The 24,052-nt window shown below is 49.7% G+C and overlaps 1 protein-coding gene across 9 annotated transcripts in view; it reads right to left on the bottom strand.

Moving 5' to 3' along the window:
- Positions 1-7,291: 7,291 nt before the first annotated feature.
- VTI1A (vesicle transport through interaction with t-SNAREs 1A) overlaps positions 7,292-24,052 on the bottom strand; it is a 381,817-nt gene continuing 365,056 nt past the window's right edge. For 3 of the 9 annotated variants that reach the window (XM_055560773.1, XM_055560783.1, XM_055560787.1), the window contains one exon: positions 17,814-21,278. In XM_055560773.1, coding sequence (XP_055416748.1) covers positions 21,132-21,278 — 147 coding nt within the window. In that variant the 3' untranslated portion in view covers positions 17,814-21,131. Of the gene's footprint in view, positions 7,800-17,813; positions 21,279-24,052 lie in introns of those variants that run through there. The other 6 variants (XM_055560772.1, XM_055560795.1, XM_055560790.1 and 3 more) reach the window with 6 other exon arrangements.

The raw sequence follows: 24,052 nt of genomic DNA, 5'->3' as shown, positions 1-24,052 counted from the left end.
AGTGTCCGGCCCACAGCAGGTGCTTGGTAAATATCTCATGAGGGAACGAGTGAGTGGGTCTTCAACTCCTTTCTCCATGGCTGCTCTTCATGTTCCTGAGACAACATGCCAACTTCCTCCCTGGCCCGTGACTGAGGGAGAGGGTGACCCATAGAGCCAGCCTCAGGCTGTGACCCCAGGGGCTGTCTGTGGCCCCTCTCTTTGGGGTGAGCTGGGCAGTGACTCAGCAAGCAACCCTCAGGGGAGAAAGCGGGGTGCTCCCAACAGCAGGTGCCCAGAGGAAGCGAGGGCCACAGGCAGCGTGGACGGGCTTGGTGATTTACTGGATCGTGTCAAATACTGGTGACGAGCCTCCAAGTCACCTTCACCATCACCCCCACGTCACAGTCAGGAAGTGAGGCTCAGGGAGGCCAAGGAGGTCGTCCGAAGCCCCCAGCTAGTGAGGGCCAAGTCAGGGTTTAACAGATCCAATGGCCTTTGGAGCAACGTGCTTCTGTTGGCCAGAGAGCTTCTGGCCTCTGACCCACTGCCCACACCCCATCTCCTCATCCTCATCCTTGAAGCTCACCTGGTGGAGGTAACGGCAGTTGCTGAGTTCCTCCCCCTCCCGTCCACCCTCTTTCCTATGTGATTATGAGGCGGGGGTCTCTATGTGGTTTCAGTAAAACAGTGGACACGCTAAATACAGATTAGTTGAGGGGGAAAAAAAAAATCTATGTTATGAGATCATTCCCAGCCCTGATCTCCATAACACACATGGCCTGACCTCCTACCATTTAGAAGCACTTTTTTATTTTTCAGTCACTAAGATGTGCTTCCCTGCAGGTCCCAATGTCCTGGTGTCTGTTGAGCCTGTCTGGGCAGAAGGCTCACCTCTCTGAGGCCCCCGGCTCTGGCTCTGACCCCAGGAAGATTTGAGGCCTGTCCCGGGGCCTCCTTGGGGATTGACTCCCCTCCCGGGGCCTCACTTGGGAGCCCCTAGATGAGGGGGCAGAATGAGCGGGTAAAGGGCGATTCTGGCCTTGGAGGCCTGGTTCCCGCCCTCTGGGGTCTGTCCTTGTGCAGGGCAGGGCTGGACCAGGCCCCACGAGCACACCTGAAGGGTTGTGGGCAGGTGGAGAAACACCCAGTGCCCACGGCCGAGTTGATTAAGTGCAGGGCTGAGAGTGAGTGACAGGAACTCAGCCTCTAGTTGTTGGCCCAGGCCCTGGACCAGGCCGAGCACTCCCACAGCTGCCATCCCCCGGCCTCTCCCTGTCCTTCCCCGCCAGCCACTCCTAGATGGTCTCCTTTCGTAATGACCCCGAGGCAAGCCAAATTCAGACGGTGGATCTGACCCCACTGCTTCAAAGACAAAACCCAAGTCCCCATGAAGTCCCCAAATACATGACTTGAGGAATATCTATGCTGGGAATTATCTACACGTCTCCAGGGATATGGCTACAACAGAGTTGGGTGTCCCGTGACCCCAGGACAGTAATTGCTCCTGAGGGGCCGTTCTCCTTATGGCCTTCCAGGCCAAGCCCTCCCATTTTGCAGATCAGTAAACTGAGACCCAGGAGGGAAAGTGACTTGCTCAAGGGCACATGGCAGGGGCAGAGCTGGGAGCTGAGCGCAGGGTTCCTGAGGCCCGGGGTGTGCTCGCTCCATGATGACCAGTGGCTCTGGGTTCCAAAGGGAAGCAGGATCCTACCCCCACCCAGTACCTGGAAACCAGGGAGACTATGGGGGTTGTGACCTTCGGGACCCACCTCAGTAAGATGGGAAATGAGACATCCTTGTGACATCCTTGTCACATCTTGTGACATCCTTGACCATTCCTGTCTGAAACCTTCCACCTTCTCCCACCAGTTCTTGATCTCCTTCCATCCCATCTCCTGCAGCCAACTTCTTCTGAGACTGGTCAGTGGGAGGTAGGAATGGCCAATAGCCACAGCTCAGAGGATGGTGTCTATTGTAACTCGGGGTTAAAGGAGGATGGTGGCATCCCTGGATCAGTCTGAAATCACTGATCTCCCACCCTCACTTTGATGTCCCACACATCCAAAGTACATTCTACCTCGTAACTGAAAATTGACTCCCATGTTAGGTCAGCCATGGGGAGAGACATTCAAGTCGTGCTACACATGGCCTGATTCCAAACTTGAACTCTTGTTGGTTTGCGCTGAGGTCACCCGACCAAGCTTTGACATGAAACTACAGAAAGCTGGGGGTGGGGGTGGGAGGAACTTGCCATGAGGGCGGAGGACAGGAAAGCTACAGTTCTGTATTGTGATATCTGAGAGGCGAGCACTCGGGGCACGGGACCGGAAATCAGGACATTGTTCTATTCTTGGCTCCCCATTAGTTTGCTGTGTGCCTTTGGGCAGGTCACTTCCTCTCTCTGAGCCTCAGTTTCCTCATTTTATAAAACCAGGTGGAGGATCTATGAGCGTCCTCCTTTCACTTCTAAAGAGCTCATGGTTCTAGCTCGGTCCCTGGGCACGGGTTGAAGGAATCAGAAGACTGGGTTTCATTTCATAACTTGGGCCCCTGAACACTTCCTAGTTGGGTCTGGGAACAGAAACAGGCGCTCAGTGACCAAGCTAATCTGAGTTTCAGGGAGGTGGCCAGCAGCCTTGGCTGCTGGAAACTTCACCCAAGAAGAAGGCAGGGGCGGATGTGGGCTGGACGGGAGCTTAGTCCTGCTGCCCAAGGGTTATGACTGCCATAGAGGCATCAATGTGTATTCAGACTGGAGCTCAGTTTTTAGAGGCTCAAATGTCATTAGCTGGTGTTTTTGATCAATGGGAAACAGTGATAGCAACAAACAATAACATCCATTTGCTGGCAATTTCCATCATTTGTGGCATTTAATTAGCATAATTGACCTGGATTGAAACTTTTCCTCCACCTGAATTTCAAAATACATGACTGCTCTCCCACCCTAGTACATCTGAGGAATTTTCTTTTTTTAAATGAGGTTTTAACTAAAGCCCAATATCAAAACACTATATAATACTTTTATCTCATTGAAGACATTTGATGCTTATTAAAATATTATTGCTTTAAGGCTTATTTTGATTTTTTGCCCAAGAGTGTATGCAGAGCCTTGCTACTCCGATAATAGCAAAGAAACCTTAAACATGAAAAAAACACATGAAAGGTAATATGTTCCCCATTAGTCCCAGTATCATTTCCCCAGGATTACTGCTTTCCAAATATAGCATTAGTTTAAAAATAAAAGGCCGTTGACAGTAACGGGACACTTGCTACTACTTTGGAGCATATGGGCCCTCCAAGGGGCTAGCAGAACAGCTTCATGGGATGGGAACTGCAGAGGAAAAAATCTGGTTTAAACCGCCCCGTACACTTCCTCCAGGGCCCCCAAATAGGTCACCTGCTCTGGCCCAGGAGCTGTGTCTAATGGGCCTCTTTCAGAACTGCTTTTTTTGTGCATTGTTTCTTCTAGAGATGAGAACATTTTGGAAGCTGACAAGAAGTCAGTTGGGCACCACGCAGGAAGACAGGTGACGTCCTAGATCTCTGCCTTCTGACTTCATGAGCGGGAGAGATCCACGTGGCTGTCATCCACGGGGAAGGGGTGCTTTTAGATTTGGGGTTGTGGGAGATTCAGGGGTGGCAAACTCTAACGGGGAAGGTTGAAATCATTCAGGAAGCCCATGGATGATATGCAGAAGCTTGGTTTATTTGACTCAAATATGGATTTTATTTATTTATTTTTGCCAAAGGTCCACTTTCAGTTGGATGAACTAACCTGGCTAAGGGCAGAACAGGGGCGCACACAGCAGGGCGCTCTCCAGTGGCAGCCAGGGCCACCGCAGTTTGCGTCCAGGGGCTGGCCTGTGCCGAGCACCCACCGGAAGCCACCAGCCTGCTGAGGGCCCCTCAAGGGACTCATGTTGCACGTTTGCTATTTTGGTCCAACAATGCAGGCCCCTTCCGGTTTCAGGAGCCGGTCTCCTGGCACTCATCAAGCACCCAGCTTCGAGAGGCTTCCGAGAGCCAGGGAGCAAGCTTCCAGCCTGAAGGGAGGGCGATGCGCTCCTGGTTTTAAATCCCCAACTGAATGCCAACCATAACTGGTTGTCAGCAGAGAGGGGAAGATCAAGAGGCAGTGATGGGAGAGAATGGAGAGGTGGTAACAAGAGCTAAAATTTATTGCCCCGAAGCTTGTGTTCTCCTGGGAGGAGAGGGCACTGCCCACTGGGCCGAGGGCTCTTCTGTACCCGGCACTGCCTCTGCCGTGGGGTGGCGGGGGCGGTGGGGGGTGGTGGTGTTCCTTGAGTGGAGCCAATTACAAGATGGTCTGCGGGTGGGGTGATGTCTTGACTTCCGTTTTGGGATGTATTCCATCTGACGTCAGAATTTGGACCTCACCGTCTGGCCTCCTCTCCTTACTGCTCTTGAACCTCTAAATTCCTCCTTTAGGCCAAGAATTGCTCATTCCCATTTGCACTCCCAGTCAGTTCACTTGAACTGAGATAACAAGCCCAGATGGGTAACAGTCTCAGCGGCCTGGTGGGTGGGGCAGAGCCAATCCTAAAGTCCCAGTGATTGCTTCCCTTCACTGAGCACTTACTACAGCCTGGGGCCAGAGCCTAGCGCACCCCAGGGTTCTCTCATTCAATCCGAAGCTCATCTGGCCATGCCTGACTTGCAGGGTGTGGGAGGTTGATTCACTTGCTTTTCACACAGCTAGTGGATGAGCAACAGCCTGACTCCCGTGTCTGAGCCTTGACCGCTGTACTGAATGGAATCACCTCTGTCTCCCTCACCTCTCACCAGCTCATTGTCCTGAGCTCCCAACAGTGTCTCCAAGACTCCTGGGAGGGTAGAAGATGGAGCCAATTCCCTTGGAACAAGGTTTGACTTGGTGTCACTGCAACTTTCTAGGGACTCTCCTTCCATGAGAGATGATCAGCATCACAGGAACTGAACATGCAGCAAGAGGTACTGAGTATTTTCCTCCCAGCACTTTGATTCTCCAAGGAGAAATACAGGTCAGGGTTGGGGGTTGTTGTTCAGTTGCTAAGTTGTGTCTGACTCTCTTCGACCCCATGGACTGCAGCACGCTGGGCTTCCCTATCCTTCACCATCTCCCAGAGCTTGCTCAAACTCGTGTCCATTGAGTCAATGATGCCATCCAACCATCTTGTCCTGTCGTCCCCTTCTCCTGCCTTCAATCTTTTCCAACATCAGGGTCTTTTCCAATGAGTCAGCTCTTCACATCAGGAGGCCAAGTACTGGAGCTTCAGCTTCAGCATCAGTCCTTCCAATGAATATTCAGGGTTGATTTCCTTTAGGATTGACTAGATTGATCTCCTTGCTGTCGAAGGTGTGGGGCCAGGGGCAGGGTGGGGGGTTGTAATTCCTGCTCTCCAGGAACTCACATGGGTGGAGAAAGAAAGTAACAAAGTGCTGTACAAAATGGTTCAAAGAGTAAGGTGATTGCCAAGGAATTCTGCGTCACAGGATGGAGGAGCTGTGAGCCACCTTCAGATCCTAGGGTCTTAATAATTCATCTACAGATGGGGAAAGAGAGGGATAAAGAAGGAAACTGATTTGTCCAGAGTCATTCAGTTATTTTAGAACAAAGCCGGGGCCAGAACTCAGAGGTCTCCACACACCCAGCCTCTTACTCACTTCTCTGCCTGAGTGTCTAGTGGCTGGCCAGACAGGCAGGATGATGGTGGTTGGCAAAACTCTTGGAGGAAAAAGGGACTTGAGTGGGTCCCTGCAGGGGTAGACACAGGTGGCCAGGGGAAAGGGATCCCCCAGGTAGAGGGGTGGCATGCACATGATGTGGGCATGGGAATGTTGTGGGCTGGAGGCAAATAGATTGCTTTCCCCAGTTCACCGTCACCGATGAGTAGAGGCTGCAGGGAGTGCCGGGTTCAAGAAGATTCTGAGGATGAAAGACAGCCAGGATCAATTAGCAGTGTGGGCTGGGAACTTAGGGATGGGGAGGTGGGGTGGGGGACCAGAGATGATCCTGCCACATGCTTGTCATCCCTGGCATATGCTGTGTTGAAAGACACTAACCTGTGTTAGCCCTTTTGACCCCCGACAGATCCTGATTGAGGGTTGGAGGGAGGGGACTTGCTGCTATTTATTCATTTCTCTTTTGTGGACAGTTTCCTGTTCACTCTGACTCACCTGGTGCTGATGTCAGCAAATTCCCCACACCTGTTCCATGGGACCAGTCACCTGCCAAAGACGGGCTGCCAGCCCTGCAGGGGAGGCAGTGGGTCCAGCTGTCGTAGGAGGGCCTGGGCAGGGGCAGAGACAGCTACAGCGCTCTACAGGCCCTCGAAAGAGCCAGTTGTGTTCTGCATTTCAAACGGGCTCCAGCGACCACTGCCGGGAAATGCCATATTTCTGCTGAGTCAGACTCCATTCCCCTGTAATGAGTGAGGTTCTCAGGGAAACATTACCATACTGGATGTGGGGGCTGCCCAGATAAGGCAAGAGGACAATCTGAAAGCCAGAGGTTATGACTTTTGATTTAAGTGTTGGCTTTGAAATATTCACAGTTCCCGTGGAACCCACTTGGGTAGGTGCTGTCCTTCATTTTTTTGAGAAAAAGGAAAAGTAAGTTGGAAAAGTAAGTTGGGCTGTGTGGGGGCCGGGAGAGTCATGGGGCCCTTTGGCTAAAGGGGACGCAGCATGGTGAGAGCCAGAAGACATAGAAGCTAAGGGGTTTCAGGTTGGGTGCAAGCCCCCTTGGTCTAAATTCCCCATGGCCCCTCTTCAGTCAAAGCAAGAGTTCAGGCTGGCCCGTGGCGGAACAAGAGTTCCTGGGTTGGTGGTCCTTTTCACATTTCACATGTTGTATTTCCCCACCTTGCGAGTGAAATCTGACCTACCAGCGTGGAAGGCTTTGGGGGTTTTGAGCTTGCCCTACATCAAATACACCCCCTTCTCCACTTGGGGGGAAACCCAGCCACTCTGCAGCAGACTCTAAGGGCATTTGATTGTCTAGAACACATCAAACAGCCCAAGTCTCCCTTGTAAAAGTTTTACAAGAAAATCATTGAAGACTAGCCGAGCTTCGCTTTCCCCCTCCTCCTCCTTAAATTCCAAGCCTGAGCCGATGTGCTCGATTCCCACACTTTGGTGTCAGCCGGGCCGGCAGAGCTCGGGGCTCGGGGCTGGCGGGCACGCGGCGCTGAGAACCTCAACCCCCGGATCATTACAATTGCAGGCCACGGCTTGTGGGATCTAGTGATTTGGACATATTTTATTTAACCAGCTTAGTAAAAGGTAATATTCAGCAGCTGTGATCTATAGCAGAATTACAATTTTCAGGGTCAAGGAGGGATTTTGATATTAGGAGGTTGGGCAGAATTGCTATGAAATCTCATGAGCTGTCTTTAAAAATAAATGAGAAAATAGGTTATCCAAGAGTCATTGTAAGGGAAAAATCAATAGGCAGTGTCTATTCACTTGGGCTATCAAAATCCTTGAAATCTGAACAAAAGTTTCACGTTTAGTGTACTGTAGGTTTTGAAATATCAGCGCTGGAGGCTCGGTGGGTACAAATTCATTGTGCTGTGCATCCAAACGAGGCGAGTCTTGTGAAGTTGCTCGGCTTCCTCGGAAGACGGGGGAGTGTCTTGGTGACCAGATTAGATGGGGGGGAAGGAGACAGGCGGTCCATGCAACCAACTCTGAGAATCACCTGCTGCTCTGGGAGGGGCGTGGCCAGTGGCTCGGTGCCCCTTGTTGGCACTGCCTCCTGTCCCGGGGGGAGGGTGGATCCATGTGTCTTCCTGCCCACACAATTCACAGCGCCCCTGCTCTCGGATAGGAAAAAAGATGGTCATTTAATGGGGAACTTCCTGTCGGTGAAATTTTGGCTGAGCAGGTCACCTGGAATGATAGAAGCTGTCTTTCACTCAGTTCATATCAACAAACATTTTTTCTCTCAGTGTTTCAAACATGTCTTCAGATTTCCTTCTGAATGCTAAACCGTTGGCATTTGAATAGGCTCAAATCAGCCCAACCAAGACTGCCGTGCCTCTCCAAGGTTTCTTTGTGACTCAATTCCTACGGCAGGTAATTCCCAGGAAACTGTCTGGTGGGTCTCCCTCACCAGCTATGGGCTCTGGGCAAGGCAGAAACTCTCTTCTGTGGGTAGATGCTGTTTTCCAGTCCCTGGTGCCATGCCTGACATTTAGCATTAAAATATATTTTAAAATGTTTTTTAAAATTAATATCTTTTTAATGAATTTTAAAAATGAATCTCTCTTTTTTTGAATCTAAGGCATGTCTGAAGTATTTTAAGGCCATAATCATGAAGGATCTTTATAAGAAATAAAGCAAGACATCCAAAAGTCCCCCAACCCCAATCATATGTCTCTACCATGATGTCACAGATCAGCTTATTTGATCAAGATGAATGGGGTGATGACGATTTAGCATATGCCTGGTGGGGTTTTCCATGGGTTACCTAGTTGAATCTTCATGTAGGTCCTTGGGATGGCCGGTCTTTTCCCTACTTTACAGTCAAGGAAACAGGCTCAATAGATCATCCCAATGCACCAATGAGGGAACTAGAACTCAGATCGGGTTTGTGATGCCATCTCTTCAAAACCATGTCTTAGGGCAATTAAAGAAGAAGAAAACCTGTGTTCAAAAGCAACCTTGAACTTGGTCCAAGTTTCATCATTTAAAAAAAAATAAAAACGACAGTGTCTATATTCACAGCCCAGAAATTGTAACAAGAAACTGACTGAAGATTTATAACATACCTTCACTTAGAAAGGGCATGGGAAGCAAGATAAATAACCTAAATGCAAAAGATGGGAATAACAGACTTTGGAAGTAAGCGTTTTATTTAACTCATCAGATAGTACAAGTTACTTCAGGAAACAACAATCAAAATGTATTACTTGTACTAACGATATGCAGAAGCACATTTCCAAGAACTCTAATGAAAATAAATGCTAGAAATAAATTATTTTGTGGAATACAGCAAATAAATAGATTAAAAAAAATAACCCTGTGAACATTAGTAACAATGTGAGGTTCGGTGGAACTGGAGGATATCGGAACTTGAAACTAACGTCTGCATGAGATGTAAGAAACAGCGACACATTAATGAAAATTAGCAATAGACGTTTGAACTCCTTTTCCTCATCTCCTTGGTCTTAGGAGTGATTTCTCCCCAGCCTTGAGACGGGCTTTGAGCATCGCTCCTGACACCCACCGTCTAAGTGATCCAGATAATGTAATCGCAGCATCATTAGGAACCATGAAATTGCAGTTCCTTGGGGAAGGAGAGCTATCGCTCAGTTACACAGAGAAGAGTGATTAATTAGCAGATCTCAGTTTAAAGCGACCATGTACTACACGGGTTCTAATCCCACTCTCGAGCAGCTCACAGGCCTAATGAATTATCTGGAGGAAGCTGAGCTGGAGTCAGAAGACATCACTCAAAATGTGATAATGAGTAAGATAAGACAAAAATCCAAAACTTTAAAATGATAGAGACATTCCCCTATAGAAGTAAAGCTATAAAAGAAGTCAAAGGAGGGGTCATCTAATTTTTGCTTTCTCCTAAAATGATATTGTTGAGTATGCAATTTAGCCTTTGGACTCCACTGAGGCAAGTGGATCTAAATGGATTCATTCCTTCACTCCATACATATTATTTTAAAGGGACCGGACTTTGTAGGATATGCCAGGCTGCTCCTTTGGACCCATTCAACCCTTGGATAGTGAGTCCTCAAGGTCAACTGGACTCTACCTTGTCCACAGGCAAGGCAGATTGAACTCTGGACTTGAACCACCCTCCCATACCCCACGATGGTAGACTTGGAAACGATTCTGAAATGGAGATCTCTTCCCACCCCCCCCTCCCCCCGGCAGTGTAACTGTAATCGAGATTGTTACCATTCTCAAGAAGATGATCCTGAAACCCAAACCTGGTTGGTACCCAGCCTCCCTGGTGCTGATGCTGAGTCTCATACTAGGCTCGGAAATCCTGGTTCTTGCCAGAAAATAGAATGGATGACTGCAGAGATCAATAGTGGTCTTTGCACACTTTAGGCTCAGCTGTGGGGCCGACTGCCATCTTTCCACTTCACAACTTGCTTGGATTCCAGGTTCAAGCTCTCTGGGCACTTACACCTCCACCCTGTATGTACGGGAGGTGGTGGGTGGTCAGACTGGGCCTTCAGGTCTACGACACAACACCTGGACAGAGCCTGACTTATCAATGGTGGTGAAACCCACATGAGTGGGGCTGAACTCCTGTTCTAGAATGAAGGGCTGGCTGTGGCTCCCAGGCTGGGGATTGACACCACATAACGGGTTTCTAAATCTCTTCCAGGGACTTGATCCAAGTGCACATTCACAATGTGCCCGTGAGCTAGGGCGGGGAAATACACTGCTAACGGTCTGGTTTCCTGATATGAAAATGGGTGCCTGAGAGGGAAAGTGACTCATCCAGGCGGGACTAGCTCTGTGATTGGTGAGATCCAGAGCAAGACAGAAATGTGGAGGCCCTAGTTCAAAAAGCAAGAAAAAATGCTGTTTCCTTTCTTCCCTGGTCTCTTTCTCTTTTTTGATTTCTCATGGTGTTTAAAAATTTCTAATCTTCTACATTAAATCAAAATTTTAAATTACTAGCACAAATGGTACCATTCCCTTTTATACTGTACAGCGCCAGTTTTACATGCAAATGTTCGCACATTTAACACGTGTACATTTGCCCATTGTACACTGGATTTTGTGGGTCTTAAGAGGGTGCCTCAAACTGGCCAGAAGAGACAAATCAGATTCAGGGAAGCAGGAAGAAGGAGGAGAGGGTTCCCCCAGGCACGGAGCGGGACAATGGAGATTCTCCTCGGGGAGTGCAGGCCCTCACGGGCCTGAGCCCTGCCTGGTGACTTGGGACCCATACTTGCCCTGGAGCCTGAAGGTCAGGTTCCTTTCCTCCTCCCCAGTGGCTGGCCAGACATGCGTTGCCCCAAGCCTGCGGCAAGAAGTGGGGTCAGGCCTCTCCTTGCACAGGCTCCCTGCCCCAACCTTCAGCAGACGGGCAACCCCTAGGACGCACTGGATACACCAGATCCTGGGAACAGGGGGACCAGAGGCTTGTCCCTGCAGAATACTCTGTGAATGCACCCCGATTCTGCCAGAGTAGGGCAGGGGCTGCAGCCACCATGTCCCACCCCAAGGCACTGTGGGGTGGGCATGCTGACCCCACCCCCTCCGTGCCTGGCCCCAGGCTGGGGGCAGGCGGGCAGTGGTTGCTGAGTGAAGGTGGGGAGGGGATGGCTGAGTGCAGCTAGGGCTGTAGGGGACAGAAGGCAGAGCAGTTGAGAACCAGACCCCAGGAACAGGCAGGCGGTGGGACGCAAGACATGAGCCAAGGCGCAAACCCCCACTTCCTGGTCCATTGTCCCTTTACAAACCACAGCTTTTACCAAGATAAAACTCTTAAGAATCTCAAGACAGTGATACAGAGCTTGAAACCCTAAGCCTGGGGACCCTCTGAGTGCAGATCCCATGACACCAACCCTGCATTCAAGACCTCTCAGAAGCTCAGTAAGCCACATCTCCTAGCCTTCTAGAAGGTTCTACACGCCAAGGCTGCCATCTTAACCCTGGGCCCTTTACCCTTGTTTTGTCAGGAGCATTCCCTTTTCATTGCCATAGATGACTGGAGTCGGCAGAGACCGGCTTTCCTGAGACTTTCCAGCCGGGCTTTCCCGTTTGCTGGTGAGGAGCCAAAGCCAGGAACAGGGTATGACTTGCAAAAGGCACAGCAGGGCCCAGTGCTCGGGACACCTGCAGCCCAGCTCACAGGAAGATGCCAGACTTGGAGAGAACGCGGGAGCCCTGGGCGGTCGCGCTGCCAGGCTGTTCCCGGGTGTGAATGTGCTGCAGCCACACTGCAGGAGCAGGAGCCTCTCTGGGCTCCCCCAGATCCAGCAGCATCCTCTCAGCATCCGGACCTCTCCTGTGGGCTCAGCATCAGGGTGGGGCTCTAATCATTACTTGTTTCTCACAAAATTCTTTTGTGGAGGGGATTGGCTAGTGATGGTGGAAGGGGGAGGAGAGATTGCAGGAATCTCAACGCTTTCCCCAGGTAATGTTTGTGGTTCGGTTGAGGAGCGAACCAGCGGTGTTCGTTGCTGTCCAGTCACTAAGTCATGTCTGATTCTTTGTGAGCCCATGGGCTGTAGCACGCCAGGCTCCCCTGTCCAGGAAAGAGAGCCAGGGTGTTCCCTGCCGATTCCTCAGAAGATATGACATTCAGGGGGAGAAAGTGACCATAGCCAACATGGATGGAATTGAGTTTTTCTGTGCATGATGGTTTTAAAAGTTCAGCTGAGGAATGTCGGCTCCTGTGGTTCAAAGGTCAACACTATCAGGGAGGCCAGTGTCCCCGTGGCCGGGCTGTGGCCTCTAGAATGTGGTGCTTGTTGAAGTTGAAGTTCCTTGTGCAGAAGAGAGAAGCCTGGCTGGAGGCCGAAGACTTGGCCTCCACCCCAGCTGTGCCACGGACTTGCTGGGTGATCTTGAACAAGTCTCGCTCCCTCTCTGAGCCCCATTTCCCCATCTGAAAACAAGCAGGTAGGGCTAAATGGTCCCAACAGCTCAGACAGCTTGAGGGCTCTGTGAATCCAAGCTCATTCATCTGCTTGGCTTTTGCTGCCCAAACTGTTTCAAGGTGGCCAGCCCGAGTTCAAGGGACAGTGATCCACATTTGCTCATTTCAATACCCTGCTCTTGGACTCTGTGTGTTTCATCTGCCCTCACAAAGGAGCTCAGGGAGGCCAGTCCAGAGGCTGGAATGCCCGGGCGTCTCCCAGCTCCGAGTGCCATGTACCCAGACATCAAAGTGTCTCCAGAGTCTGGGGGTGCTTGCGAGGGAGGGTGAACAGCTCACCCCCGTGCCCAAATCTGGATTCTGCTTCTATTTTCCCCTTTCCATGTGGGGGACAGAGAGGGGAGAAGAAGGGGAAAGAAGCCTTTGAAAAAACGTCTCCTGCTCCATCTGTTCAGCCCGACCCCACTCCCGTGGCGCACCTCTTAGGCGCTCGGCAACTTTTTTCCTTTTATGATATTTTGGGTTTCCGATTGCCTGCTAAGTCAAACCTTTGTCATTTAATAAGCAGGAAAAAAAAAAAAATCCTCCAAGTCAATCCTAGTCTAAATGGTCCCTATTCCTGTTCCTGGCCTCTCCTGGGCAGCTCTTGATGTACAAGGGGCCAGTGCTCATGCGGACCCGGCCACTGGCAGGCAAGCGTCAGTCTTAGTCCCGTTCAGATAGGGCAACTGCGCAAATGTAGGCGGGGAAATTGCAAGGAGGAACGGATACACAGTGCTGCTGTCTGGAAAGGACTTTGCCAAGTGATTCATGGATGTGCGCCTTATCTCAGGGTCAGCAGCGGGAGGCGGCAGGGGCGAGGGCATCGCCAGGTGATGTCCAGCCCTGAGAGTCACTTGTCTGGGATCAGAGAGCAAGTCAGTTCACTGGGCTGAAAACAGCTTTCTGACCTCCAGCCCCAGGGCTGGGGAACTATTTTACCTGTTTACTTATCCATCTTCTTGACCTTCTGTCTTTGGGGCTTGGCACATAGTAGATGCTCAATGAATATTTATTGACTAGATAAACAAATCTGATTATACCTCTCATGTTTCATATGGAGAGACTGATTATTTAGAAGTCTCGCTGGGGACAATAAAGAGCTCACTGAAGCCATCCAACTCTGCTGTCTCCATGACTTCTTGGGAGGGGTGGGCATGGATGAAGAGGAGATGGAAATGAGGAAGAATGAGGCTCTGAGGGTCACCATGCCCCTCTGTGTCAAGACCCCAGGGAGGGGCAGTGTGGGGAGGGTCTTCTCAAGGTGTATGTGAACCGTTTGGGTGCTTCCCCCAAATGTCAAATTGTATACCACAACAGCCTCGGCCTCCCATCACCCTCAGCAGGACTCGGCTGGGAGGCTGGAGCAGCTCTTGGTGGAACGCAGTCTGCTGGACCCCAAGGTCAGCTGTGCTGATGGCACCACCTGCTTCCCTGTTCTGTCCCCTTTCCCCACCAGGCAGTGCTGTGGGAGGTGCTTGGGGGACCTTGACCAGTTCCCTCTGCCCGGCAGAGCCCATGTGTTCTCAGAACCCCCGTGTCTGTCTGAGCAGCTGTGGGCCCCGGCCAGGTATGTGTGGACTTTAGGGGCAAGGCTGTGCCCCCAGTAATGCATCTGTTACCAGAAGGGCAGCTGATGCCAAGAGAAACCTTCAGGGAGCTGGTCCCAGGGAACCCAGACCCCCATCCCTTCTCCTCTTTCTTTCAGAGGCTGCAAACTGCTCCCTCCAGTGGTGGGTTGCTTCTCCCCCATACCCTGTCTCCCTCAGGTCCAACCTTTCACCAGGGGGATCAGTGGCTGAAGACGCTGCCTACGGGATCATAAATCATAAATCGTCCTAGGGTCCAAGGTCAGAACCCAAAGGATTAGAGTTTTCAAAGGTGGGGTTTCAGGTGTCTCCCAGCCCATAGGCTGTCACCACAAGGGGCCCTGGCTGATCTTACAACTGTACACCCTTCAGAGGGCCCAGGCCTTGCCTTGGCCACTTCCTTTGTCCAGAAGAGAAGCGAACAAGGGGATGGGGCAGTGTGGTTGGGGCCTCGGGGAGCGGGGCTAGCAGGCTTCGGTCCCACCTCTACCAGCCTCCAGCTGACGTTTCTCCACTGAATTTGGCAACAGCTCCTGTCCTCCAAGGAGGCGATGGATTATGGTCACAGTCTTAGCTCCCCTCCCTTGTGATGGAAGATGGGGAAAATTAAGAGGAGAATGCAATACAGCCGTGCCGAGCCCTGTGGTGGGCATACAGGAGGCCTGCGTGTCAGCAGAGGGCTCCTCTGAGGAGCAGAACTTTCTGTAGAGAAATTGAAGCCCAAGGTTGTATTCATTCTCAACTCCGTGGGGCCTCGTCATGTGAAAAAAAACAAAACAAAACACTTCTCTCTAACTCAGGTACTTTCCCTGGCAACATAAGTTAAAAACTAAAAAGTTGAGGCAACAATGCACCGCTGAGCTGGAGCAGGGTCTTGGCTCCCCCCGGTCCTGTCCCCTCCTGAGCACACCTGGGGGAGGCCGGGGGAGGCGGGGGTGGGCTGCACTCAGCGGTGCCGTCCTGCCCCTAGGAAAAGTCCAGGCAGCTCTCAGCGGAGCAGCGAGCGCAGCCGATCAATACAGGCTTCGGGGCCGCTGAGCTATTATTCACGCCAAAGGGCCTTGTTTGGATGAAGGGGAGGAGGGATGCACGGGTTCACAGACTCACAGGCCGGGCTCTGCTTCTTGGCGCTTCCCCTCTCCCTGTGATGCCTTCGTTATTTATGGAGTGTGAGGAGCAGGTGATTTGGGCTGAGGAAGTGCTTTTTCCACAGCTTGGTGGGAGTCCCATGAGGAATGGCAATGGGGGTGGTATGGGATTTGGGTCAGGGTTCTGGGCGATAGGCGCCCTGCCTTTCCTCTCCTTTGGTTGTTTGTGAAGGAGGGCGATGATGGGCCCAGGGTGGCAGGAGGTGGGGCCTACTAGCCTGTGCCCCTCCTTCTTGGCTGTTTCCTGGGATGAGCCCCTCTAACCGTCTTCATCCTCAACTTGCACACTGTTTCTTATGTCCTCATACACTCCCAACCTAATATGCTCCCATTCCTGTCCTGCCATCTTGGTTGCTCCGCCATCTTGGTTTGCCCCGCCATCTTGGTTTTGTCTTACTTGCCTCTGGTAAGCTGGCTCAGGGACATTTACCTTGTTACTGACCTGAAAGCCTAATGGACATGGGCAGTCTCTCTCAGCACTCAATATGTCTTCTCTCCTCCACAAGAGGAGGGGACACTGACCTTGGTTCCATCACCCATTTCAGGACCCTGTATCCACCCTTGGCTCCAATCACACACACCATTCTCCTGGGCTATCCTGCCTGTGCCTGGCTGCTCTTGGTTCTCCTTCAAGGTCTCCCTTCTTGGGTGCAGTGCCTGTGGCTTGAAGAACTTTCTTCTGTGTACACAGTCACCTGCCCCATTTTAAAAAGGGGTGTCTAAGAGCTACCTGACTATTCACATAATGTGGGCAGCCTCTCGCAGGTACCATCGGTTTAAGTCTGATGTGCCGCAGGCAGAGAAAAGCCATATAAACAAGAGAGCTTCCTGAGTTTCTGTTTCAGGTTTGTGAGGCAGAGCATAGGATGCTTCTCAGGCAGTAACCTTGACCAGTGTCTTGGGGAGGCGGACTGGGGATGGCTCACCACAGAGCCTTCCTTCCTTCTTTCTGGAAAAACAACTCTGAGCAAGCCTTTTGCTGTGGTACATGGAATCCATTCCAAACAAAGATGGCAAGTTGACGTGTGACAAATTTAGAGTGGACTGAAATGGAGGCTTAAAATCCCCCAAACCCTGGGGTGTCTGCTGTTTCTAAGCCCACAGTGATCCATGAGGCTTGAGGCCAGGTCTCACCTGGCTCACACCTGCTGGCCCCTCTTGTGCCATGGCTCCTGGAGGGCCATCTGTCCTTGCATGGGTGATGTTGAGAGGTGCTGGGCAAGGAACATGTACCATCTCTCCCCTTCACATCCATGGAGAAGTTGCCCAAGGGGTCTGGGCTCTCTGGGGGTGGGTAGGTGGGAGTAGAAAGAGCCTGGGAGAAAAGTACTCCCCATTCCCTGACATGGACCAGAACATCCCTGCTCTGCCAGTGAACCAGGCCTCTGAGAGCAGCCGCATGGTTACGTGAACTCATTGAATCAAACAGGGTGACCAGACACAGCCAGCAGTTACAACCTGGAAGATGCCACTGACTTCTGACTTAGGAAAATGATAATGATATTGGAACATTTTCCCTCAATCTCATAACTCGTGGAAAAGCTGAATACGTCACCAACGCCAAGTCACAGAAAGGAAAAAGAGGCGAAAGGTCAGTCCCAGGAAAGCACTGCTTCTGTTGTCTATGAGGGAAGCACTGTTTGCAGTGAGCTCACTGACCACAGAGAGATGGCCCAGACACGCCCCATCACACCCTCCCAGCACCAGCCGGCTGGACGCACAAGTCTTCCTTTGAGAGGTCCCTACTCACTTTCACTCCAGACCACAGTCCTCCAACCACACACTCAGGTAAAGGCGGGAGGCAAGTGGACCAGAGACAGGGGACTCACAGGTTCCTTGGAAACCAGCCCCAGCCACAACCAATCAACAGTCCTTGGCTCTGGATACACGGTTCTCCCAGGAAAGCCATCTCCACTCCCGAGCACTGGGTGCCCCACCAGGCTAGCAGTTCAGACCAAAGAGATGAGGAAATCATGGCTGGTAGTTAATTCTCATCTACGTAGACAAATGGCTATACATATTTATGATGGGAAATTTCATTATTTAAAAATGCTGCTCTAAATTTCCAGCTAACTTCATGAAGAGTGCCTGCCAAACAGGTTGCAAATTAAGAACAATTATTTTTCTCTTCTGCATTTGAATAGAACTTACAGCTAAAGTCATTTAAAGGGGTTAACATCCACCTTAATTAAATATTAAAGTGTGCCTGTACCTGCTGCTATTGTTGCCCCTTCGAATAAGATATAACCTATTTTTGACAAGTTTTCATCTTTCTCTGTGGAAGACGCTACATGAAACCAAATCAGTGGCAAAGAGGAGAGTAATGAATAATCTATTTCATATTCCAACAGTACCCGGAGCTCGGAGTGGAAAAATATTCAGTTGGATGATGGCAAGAGGCTGCTGGGGTACCACATGACACAGCTAATGTTTAAATAATAATAATAAAAAAAAGCGATAAACAAATCATTAGCCCTTAACAGTTGTTTAATGCAATTTGTTAATGAACGTAATGGTGGGGACTAATAATGAAAGAAAATAAAAACGTCTAAACAGGCGCCAAGTTGCTGGTGATGCGCAATTATTTCCTTGTCAAGTTTTTATGATTTAATGAGCCCCTCTGGGACTGACGGCTGTCAGTCAGTCGTGACTTTTTGACACCATTACAACTTCAAATACAGCAGCAGGCAGGCTGTTTTCCTCGGATTTGAAATACTGAAATGATCTGACAGTTTTAAAGAAAAGATGTGCAAAAAAAAAAAAAAGAGAGAGAGAGAGGAAGAGAAAGACAGTTGCTTTCCTTTCTTTCTTTTTTTTCCCTCCCCACCTCCCTTCTTCTATGGAGTAGATAATCTCTGGATGCTGTTTGGTAATGAAAATCCAATCACTGAGGTCATTATCTGATGAGGTTTTTGGAACAGGCAGGCTTTTTTCCCCCTCTTTATTTCTTTACTTAATGATAACCCTCAATGGGCTTGCCCCGCATGGGACGGCCAGAGCCGCACAATTTTGTTCACCATTAATTTCAGCCTTTGAAGCTCAGGGCTCAGAAGCAGTAGCAAAGCAAACCCCCCACCAAGCTGGTTCCAAAATAAGACAATCCAGCCTGCCTTAAACAGAATAGCAAATGGCCTCCCAGTCCAGGCCTGGCAGCTGACGTCAGGCCTGCTGCATTTGCCGGCGTTCGTCTTCAACATGGAGCATTTAAAACTCTTTACAACTTAAGAGACTTTAATTAAATTGCTTTTGATTCTGCAGCAGGGCAGCATCCGCTTTATTTATTCTGTCAGGGAAACTGTTTAGTCTGCATGAATTTTATATGGCAAGGGCTTCCTCCTTCCTCTTCCTCCTCCCCAGCAACCCCCCAACCCTTCCGCTGAACACAATTTTTTAACAAAGGCTCCTGACTTTAGAGATATTCATCAATCAAGGTCTACGTACTAAGTTCCTAGGACCTTTCACAGTTCTATGAATGGCTTTGAATTGGTGGGCTTTCCTCCTTCCCCAGGGAAGCAGGGTGAACAGTGTTCCTCCCCCTAAAAGGGGGCTCCTTTGAGTCTGTCTGCAGCATCTGAGAGGGCCAGCCGGGGATACAGAGGCCTTCGGACCAGCTTCCTACAAAGTGCTCACTATCCTGGTCTAGGAGGTTGTTCTCGAGGTGGACGTGATGGGGCTGTTAGGCCAAGGGTTATCTGTTCACCTTCTTCCCACTCTTGAGGCTGAATTGGGGCAAAGTCTCAGGCAAGGGCTGATAAAGAGATCGACCCCAAAGAAGCTGCCATTGAGCTTGAAAGAAAGCCACGCCCTTTTTCTGCACGACCTCTACTTTCAACATGAACATCAGGTGAAATATTTAGAAGCCATCAAGTTTAGATGATCAGATCGACCTGGCTTGCTAGGTGGCCTCAGGAAGTCTAGAGGAGTGAGGTGTGGCTGGGCAACCGATTATATACTTCAGCTAAGACCAACTGTTTTGAGGGAAGCCACCAGAAAGGTTGGTAGAATACTTCCCCACAATTAGAGTTTCCAAACGAGAAGGAGATGACTTGTTGCCTTGCTTTTTCATCATTTCTTTGATGTGTTTCACACATACTCATTCTGTTATCAGAATAAAAGATTTTCTTACCAGGATAGAGCCCTGAAGCTGATAGGAAAATTAGTACAGGCTTCCCATTCTTTTGCTGGGCTACTGCGCTCTGCCAAAATCCCACACCATCCTCGAGAAGTAAAGGCTGCGGCTTTATTTACACAATACTAAATGATTTATCTGAACACATGCAGGCCCTAGCCTGTTTCAATAAGTGCAATTTCTCGGGTGGATTTTGCCATTGTGTGTTTCCTCTCTAAACCATAATGGTTCTCTTCTGAGTTGGGGGAAGAAAAAAAAATCAAGTGCTGCATCCAGATGATCTCAGCCCATGGGCACAGGTGGTTAGCATTTTTTATGAAGGGAACAGGTTTGCTTTTCAAGGATTCAAAGTTCCCAATTATATCCAAAAGATAGAAAGGACCCTGGAAGTGCCTGCGAAGTCTTAAGAAAAACACATTTCGCGTTATGACTAGGGGGAGAATGACCTCAGCTCAGGCAACTTGGAGCCTGATCATAAAGGAACTAATTTTGAATGCAATCCCTGGTTCCCTTGGACAGGAAGAAACCAAAGAAAATCACAAAGCACGTTAGAGGTTTGAGTACCTTGTGGATTCAGGAAGGCTGTGCTCACATTTGTTAGTGAAAAACCCAAGCCGTCCTATCGTAACGCACTGCGACCCCTGATTCTTTGAAAGGAGGTTAGTGGACATTTTCCCATCAAGTTTATTTCCAGTGATCAGCCTATAGGACTATACCATATTGACAATCACATCTGAAATTTCGCACTGATGGAATAGGTTCCTGCTCTTCCTGAAATATTCATGTTCTCTTTACATACTGGAATGGATGTGGAGAGAACCTTGACAGACCCTCTGCATGTATGAGGGCTCCTTTTGACAGTACAAATATTAAGATGGAAAGGATACACAGATGCCTACACAGGTCAGGGGAGAGGAGGCCACCAGAAAGTACCGAGCTGGGGCACTCTCTGCCACCAGATTCTGGGGAGGATGGGATTTTTGGAGGGCAAGGAAATCTTTCCTGAAGCCAGTAATCAAAGTTGTGAAAAGTGGATATTGGGCAGACTCAGCAAAAAATATTCTTGGGTTTAAAGAAAAAAAAACCAAACCAAAAACAACGCATAGAAAAATGGGGAAAGTGCTAAGTCAATTTCCCGCACAACTGCTTTTAAATACCCACCTTTACAATGAAAACACTCAGGCAGGTGGACTATATTCATTACATCTGGGGAGGAACAGGACTGGTTTGCAGGGCCAGTCAGTGGCTCTGGCCCTGCTGGTCTCTGCATTTTTTATCCTCAGACATCACAGAAGGGCTGATGGGTGACAAGAGGTGTGTGACAAACAGCACAGCCCATCAGAAGCCGCCGTGACTGACTCATCTGTGCCCTCTCCCCATCCCGGACCCCTGCCACGCCCACAGGGCAAGCAAGGAGGTCACCCAGGCTGCTCCGGTCAGGAGATGAAATTACCAAAAGGCAAATAAACACTCGCCTTCCCCTATAAAGAACAAATCTGGGTGAAGACAAACCTAGAAAAGGAAACCAACCCACATGCAAACAGGAATACAAAATATTTTTACAGTCTTTGCACTTCCGCTGAACAGTGGCGAGAGAGAGGGGGAGGGTCATTCAGAGCCTGTCAGCGCAAGAAAATGATTCATGTGACCATTTTGTCTTAATTACTCAGAACGAGCCGTGGTCGATGTTTATCAAGGAAGAGCAGATACATCAGTGTCCTCTGACAGAAAAAGTGATCGCCGTCAGGATGGTGATAACCAGGACGATGCCCAGGATGACGATCAGGATCCGGTTCTGGATGATTCTAGGGGAGAGCAATGGAGGAAAAACAATTCACACAGATAAACAGAGGACAAAGATCACATAAGACCAAGTCGGCTAATCAAAGGGAGGCTTCATGGGTGGGGGTTGGGAGCCCGGTATGAGGTGTGTAAGAACGTGTGTGTGTGTGTGACCACGCAGCTCTGTGCTTCCAAACAATCTACCAGCAAATGAACGACTCTACCTCGACTGTCACGCAGCACTGGGAGAAATGCTTACGGCAAAGCTACAGTGATTCAGAGGGCTTTCTGGGTTCTGAGTCCCATGTAGTAATCTATCAGGGATCAAGGGCCCCATGCAAGCTTCTCTTTTTAATTTAACATGTGAGACAAGCTTCGCTTTTTTTCCTCAGTGTTTCCCGTGAAAGCAAAAGACTAAGGAAACATGTCATAGTAAGGTACTTACCTGTACAGAAATACCCAGGGAAAAGTAAAAGAGAGACTTAGGAAGAAAAGGACAAGATTAAGAAGCAAGTGTCAAGCTTGCAGCTCAGGCTACGAAACCGTCGTCTGTCACTGGGGCTCACGCTCTGTGACGCCAGGAGGAAACATTACATGTGCTCCGTGGCAAAAAAAAAAAAAAAAAGATGGAAATGTGGGTTCATACAAAACATGGCCCAGGTGCCTGGTGTACTTTGGTTAGGGGGTGGCTTCACCTCTTGGGACTCCCGCCCCCTCAGCCCTGGCTCTGCCAAACACAGATGGGGAACTGGGAGCTGGAAGAAGAACTAGAGTGAAGATGCATGCTCCAAGAATGCCTGCAGAGGGCTTCTGATGAAGTTGTTTCATAATCCGATACCTCATTCTGAGAAAAGAGGTCAAACATCACAATCCCTGGCTGAGGTTTTCCAAGAGAAGCTGGGTCAAACAGCCTCGCCCACACTCACTCCCACCAAACCAAGCAGGCAGAAATAGAGGTGGACTGGTGGGCCCTCCAGGTGGCTGTCCATCCCATCAAGACCTCATAGCAAACCCCATCTGTCCATCCTCCAAATATCAAGAAGAAAAAGGTCTGCTGGGGAGTTCCCTGGTGGTCCAGTGGCTAAGACTCCATGCTCTCAATACAGGGGACCTGGGCTTTGATCCCTCGTCAGGGAGCTAGACCCCACATGCCCCAACTTAAGAGTTCTCATGTTGCAACTACAGGTCTCCCATGCCACAATTAAAATGGAAGATCCTGCATGTCACAACAAAGACACGGCGTAGCCAGATAAATAAATATTAAAAAGAAGAAGAAGAAGAAAAAATTCAGCTGCCTGTCTAGACACAGAACTCTGGATGGGGACTCCCATTGGAGGAGATAGGTGGGACCATGCAGACCCCAGTTTAACAGAGACCCCACCCTCCTAACCTCACATCTTCGAGTAGAAATCTTTACAAGGTGTTCACAGTCTTTTCTAGCTTCCGGATGAGTTTCTTTCTCAGAAGGATGATAGCATCCTTGTGGTTTCAGCTGGATTCTCCCTCGCCCACCCTCTTCCTCCCCAAGCCTAAATGGATGGACAGAGACAGTCACATCAGACAAACCCACTCCCTTGTGGCCCCCCCTTGAAGGACCAGCTCTCTCCTCCTGACAGGTTACAAAATGATCACATTTGCTGACACGTCTTCCGCGAAACTGCTTTAGTGCCTGTGTCCACTTTCCTTGAAGGAGATGAATGATTCGCCCGGTCCTCATTTATCACGTAAGGCTCAGCTAAGATCTGTCTCGTTTGCTTCTTCCCTTCTCCACTAGAAAGGCTGCACCCTGACATTAATTCTTCTGTGATGACAGCGAATTCAGACTTAACAGGCCATATTTACTCAGGAGCCAGGAAGATCCTCTGTCCCCAAAATAGAGAAATAAAAACGGGACTTCACGGCTTGTTAAAAGTGAGGCTAATTACGAACACTAATCAGTGCGATGTGGTGGCTTGATTTAAAACCTAAATGGATTTTGCCCCCCTTCTTTCGGGAAGGGGCAGAAGTCTTCAGAACCGTCCCTACCCATCCCGTTTGCCTGAGTCACTGTCAAAATCTCTTATTTACCACAGTCACCCGCATCAGACTTGCAAAGGAAATCAGCAAAATTGAAACTCAGCAGTGAAACAGATTAAAAGCATGAAAACTCTTTAAAATTCTGCCTTAAGTAATATACAGTAGTGTGTCTCTTGGTTGACAACCATTTTATTTGTGGGTTGAGGGCCCCAAGGCATCCATGATGCTAATTTATAAAGGATTAACTGTGAGTGTTACTTGTTTAATCTGAGGCATGGTTAGAAAAATGAAGACACAGGGATCCCTAAATCCTCAGCTCTTTCCTGGTCTTCCTAATTGGGTTTCCCTCATCTCTAGGCAAGGAGGAGTGGGTTTCACTCATGATCTTTCCTAAGGGGTCGTATCTTTAATTCACTCAGCGCACACACACCTGATCCCAAGAAGGGTGCCACGGGCTCACAGAGGTTCCGAAAGACATTGGTGCGTCCTCGGTTGCTGGCACCGTCACCTCTGCAGCCCCGGCACAAGTCATGGCAACGGGCAAGTAGGTGCCCAGGAGATCCATCCAAAGGAGGCCAAGGAAAGAACCGCAATTGTAGTCATTTCATTCAAAGGAATGGAGAAGAAATCGGCGCAAATTTACTTTGCAGGAAAATCTCAGGGCGTCTACACAGAAAAACCTGAGGTTAAAAGCTGAGGTAAATCCCCCAAAGGGCTTCTCTGGTGGCTCAGTGGTAAAGAACCCCCCTGCCAATGCCAAGAGATGTAGGTTTGATCCCGG

This window comes from Bubalus kerabau, chromosome 22, assembly GCF_029407905.1.
Source record: "Bubalus kerabau isolate K-KA32 ecotype Philippines breed swamp buffalo chromosome 22, PCC_UOA_SB_1v2, whole genome shotgun sequence".
Taxonomy (NCBI): Eukaryota; Metazoa; Chordata; class Mammalia; order Artiodactyla; family Bovidae; genus Bubalus; species Bubalus kerabau.
The sequence above is the reverse complement of the archived record's forward strand: the minus strand, read 5'-3'. Positions and strand labels throughout refer to the sequence as shown.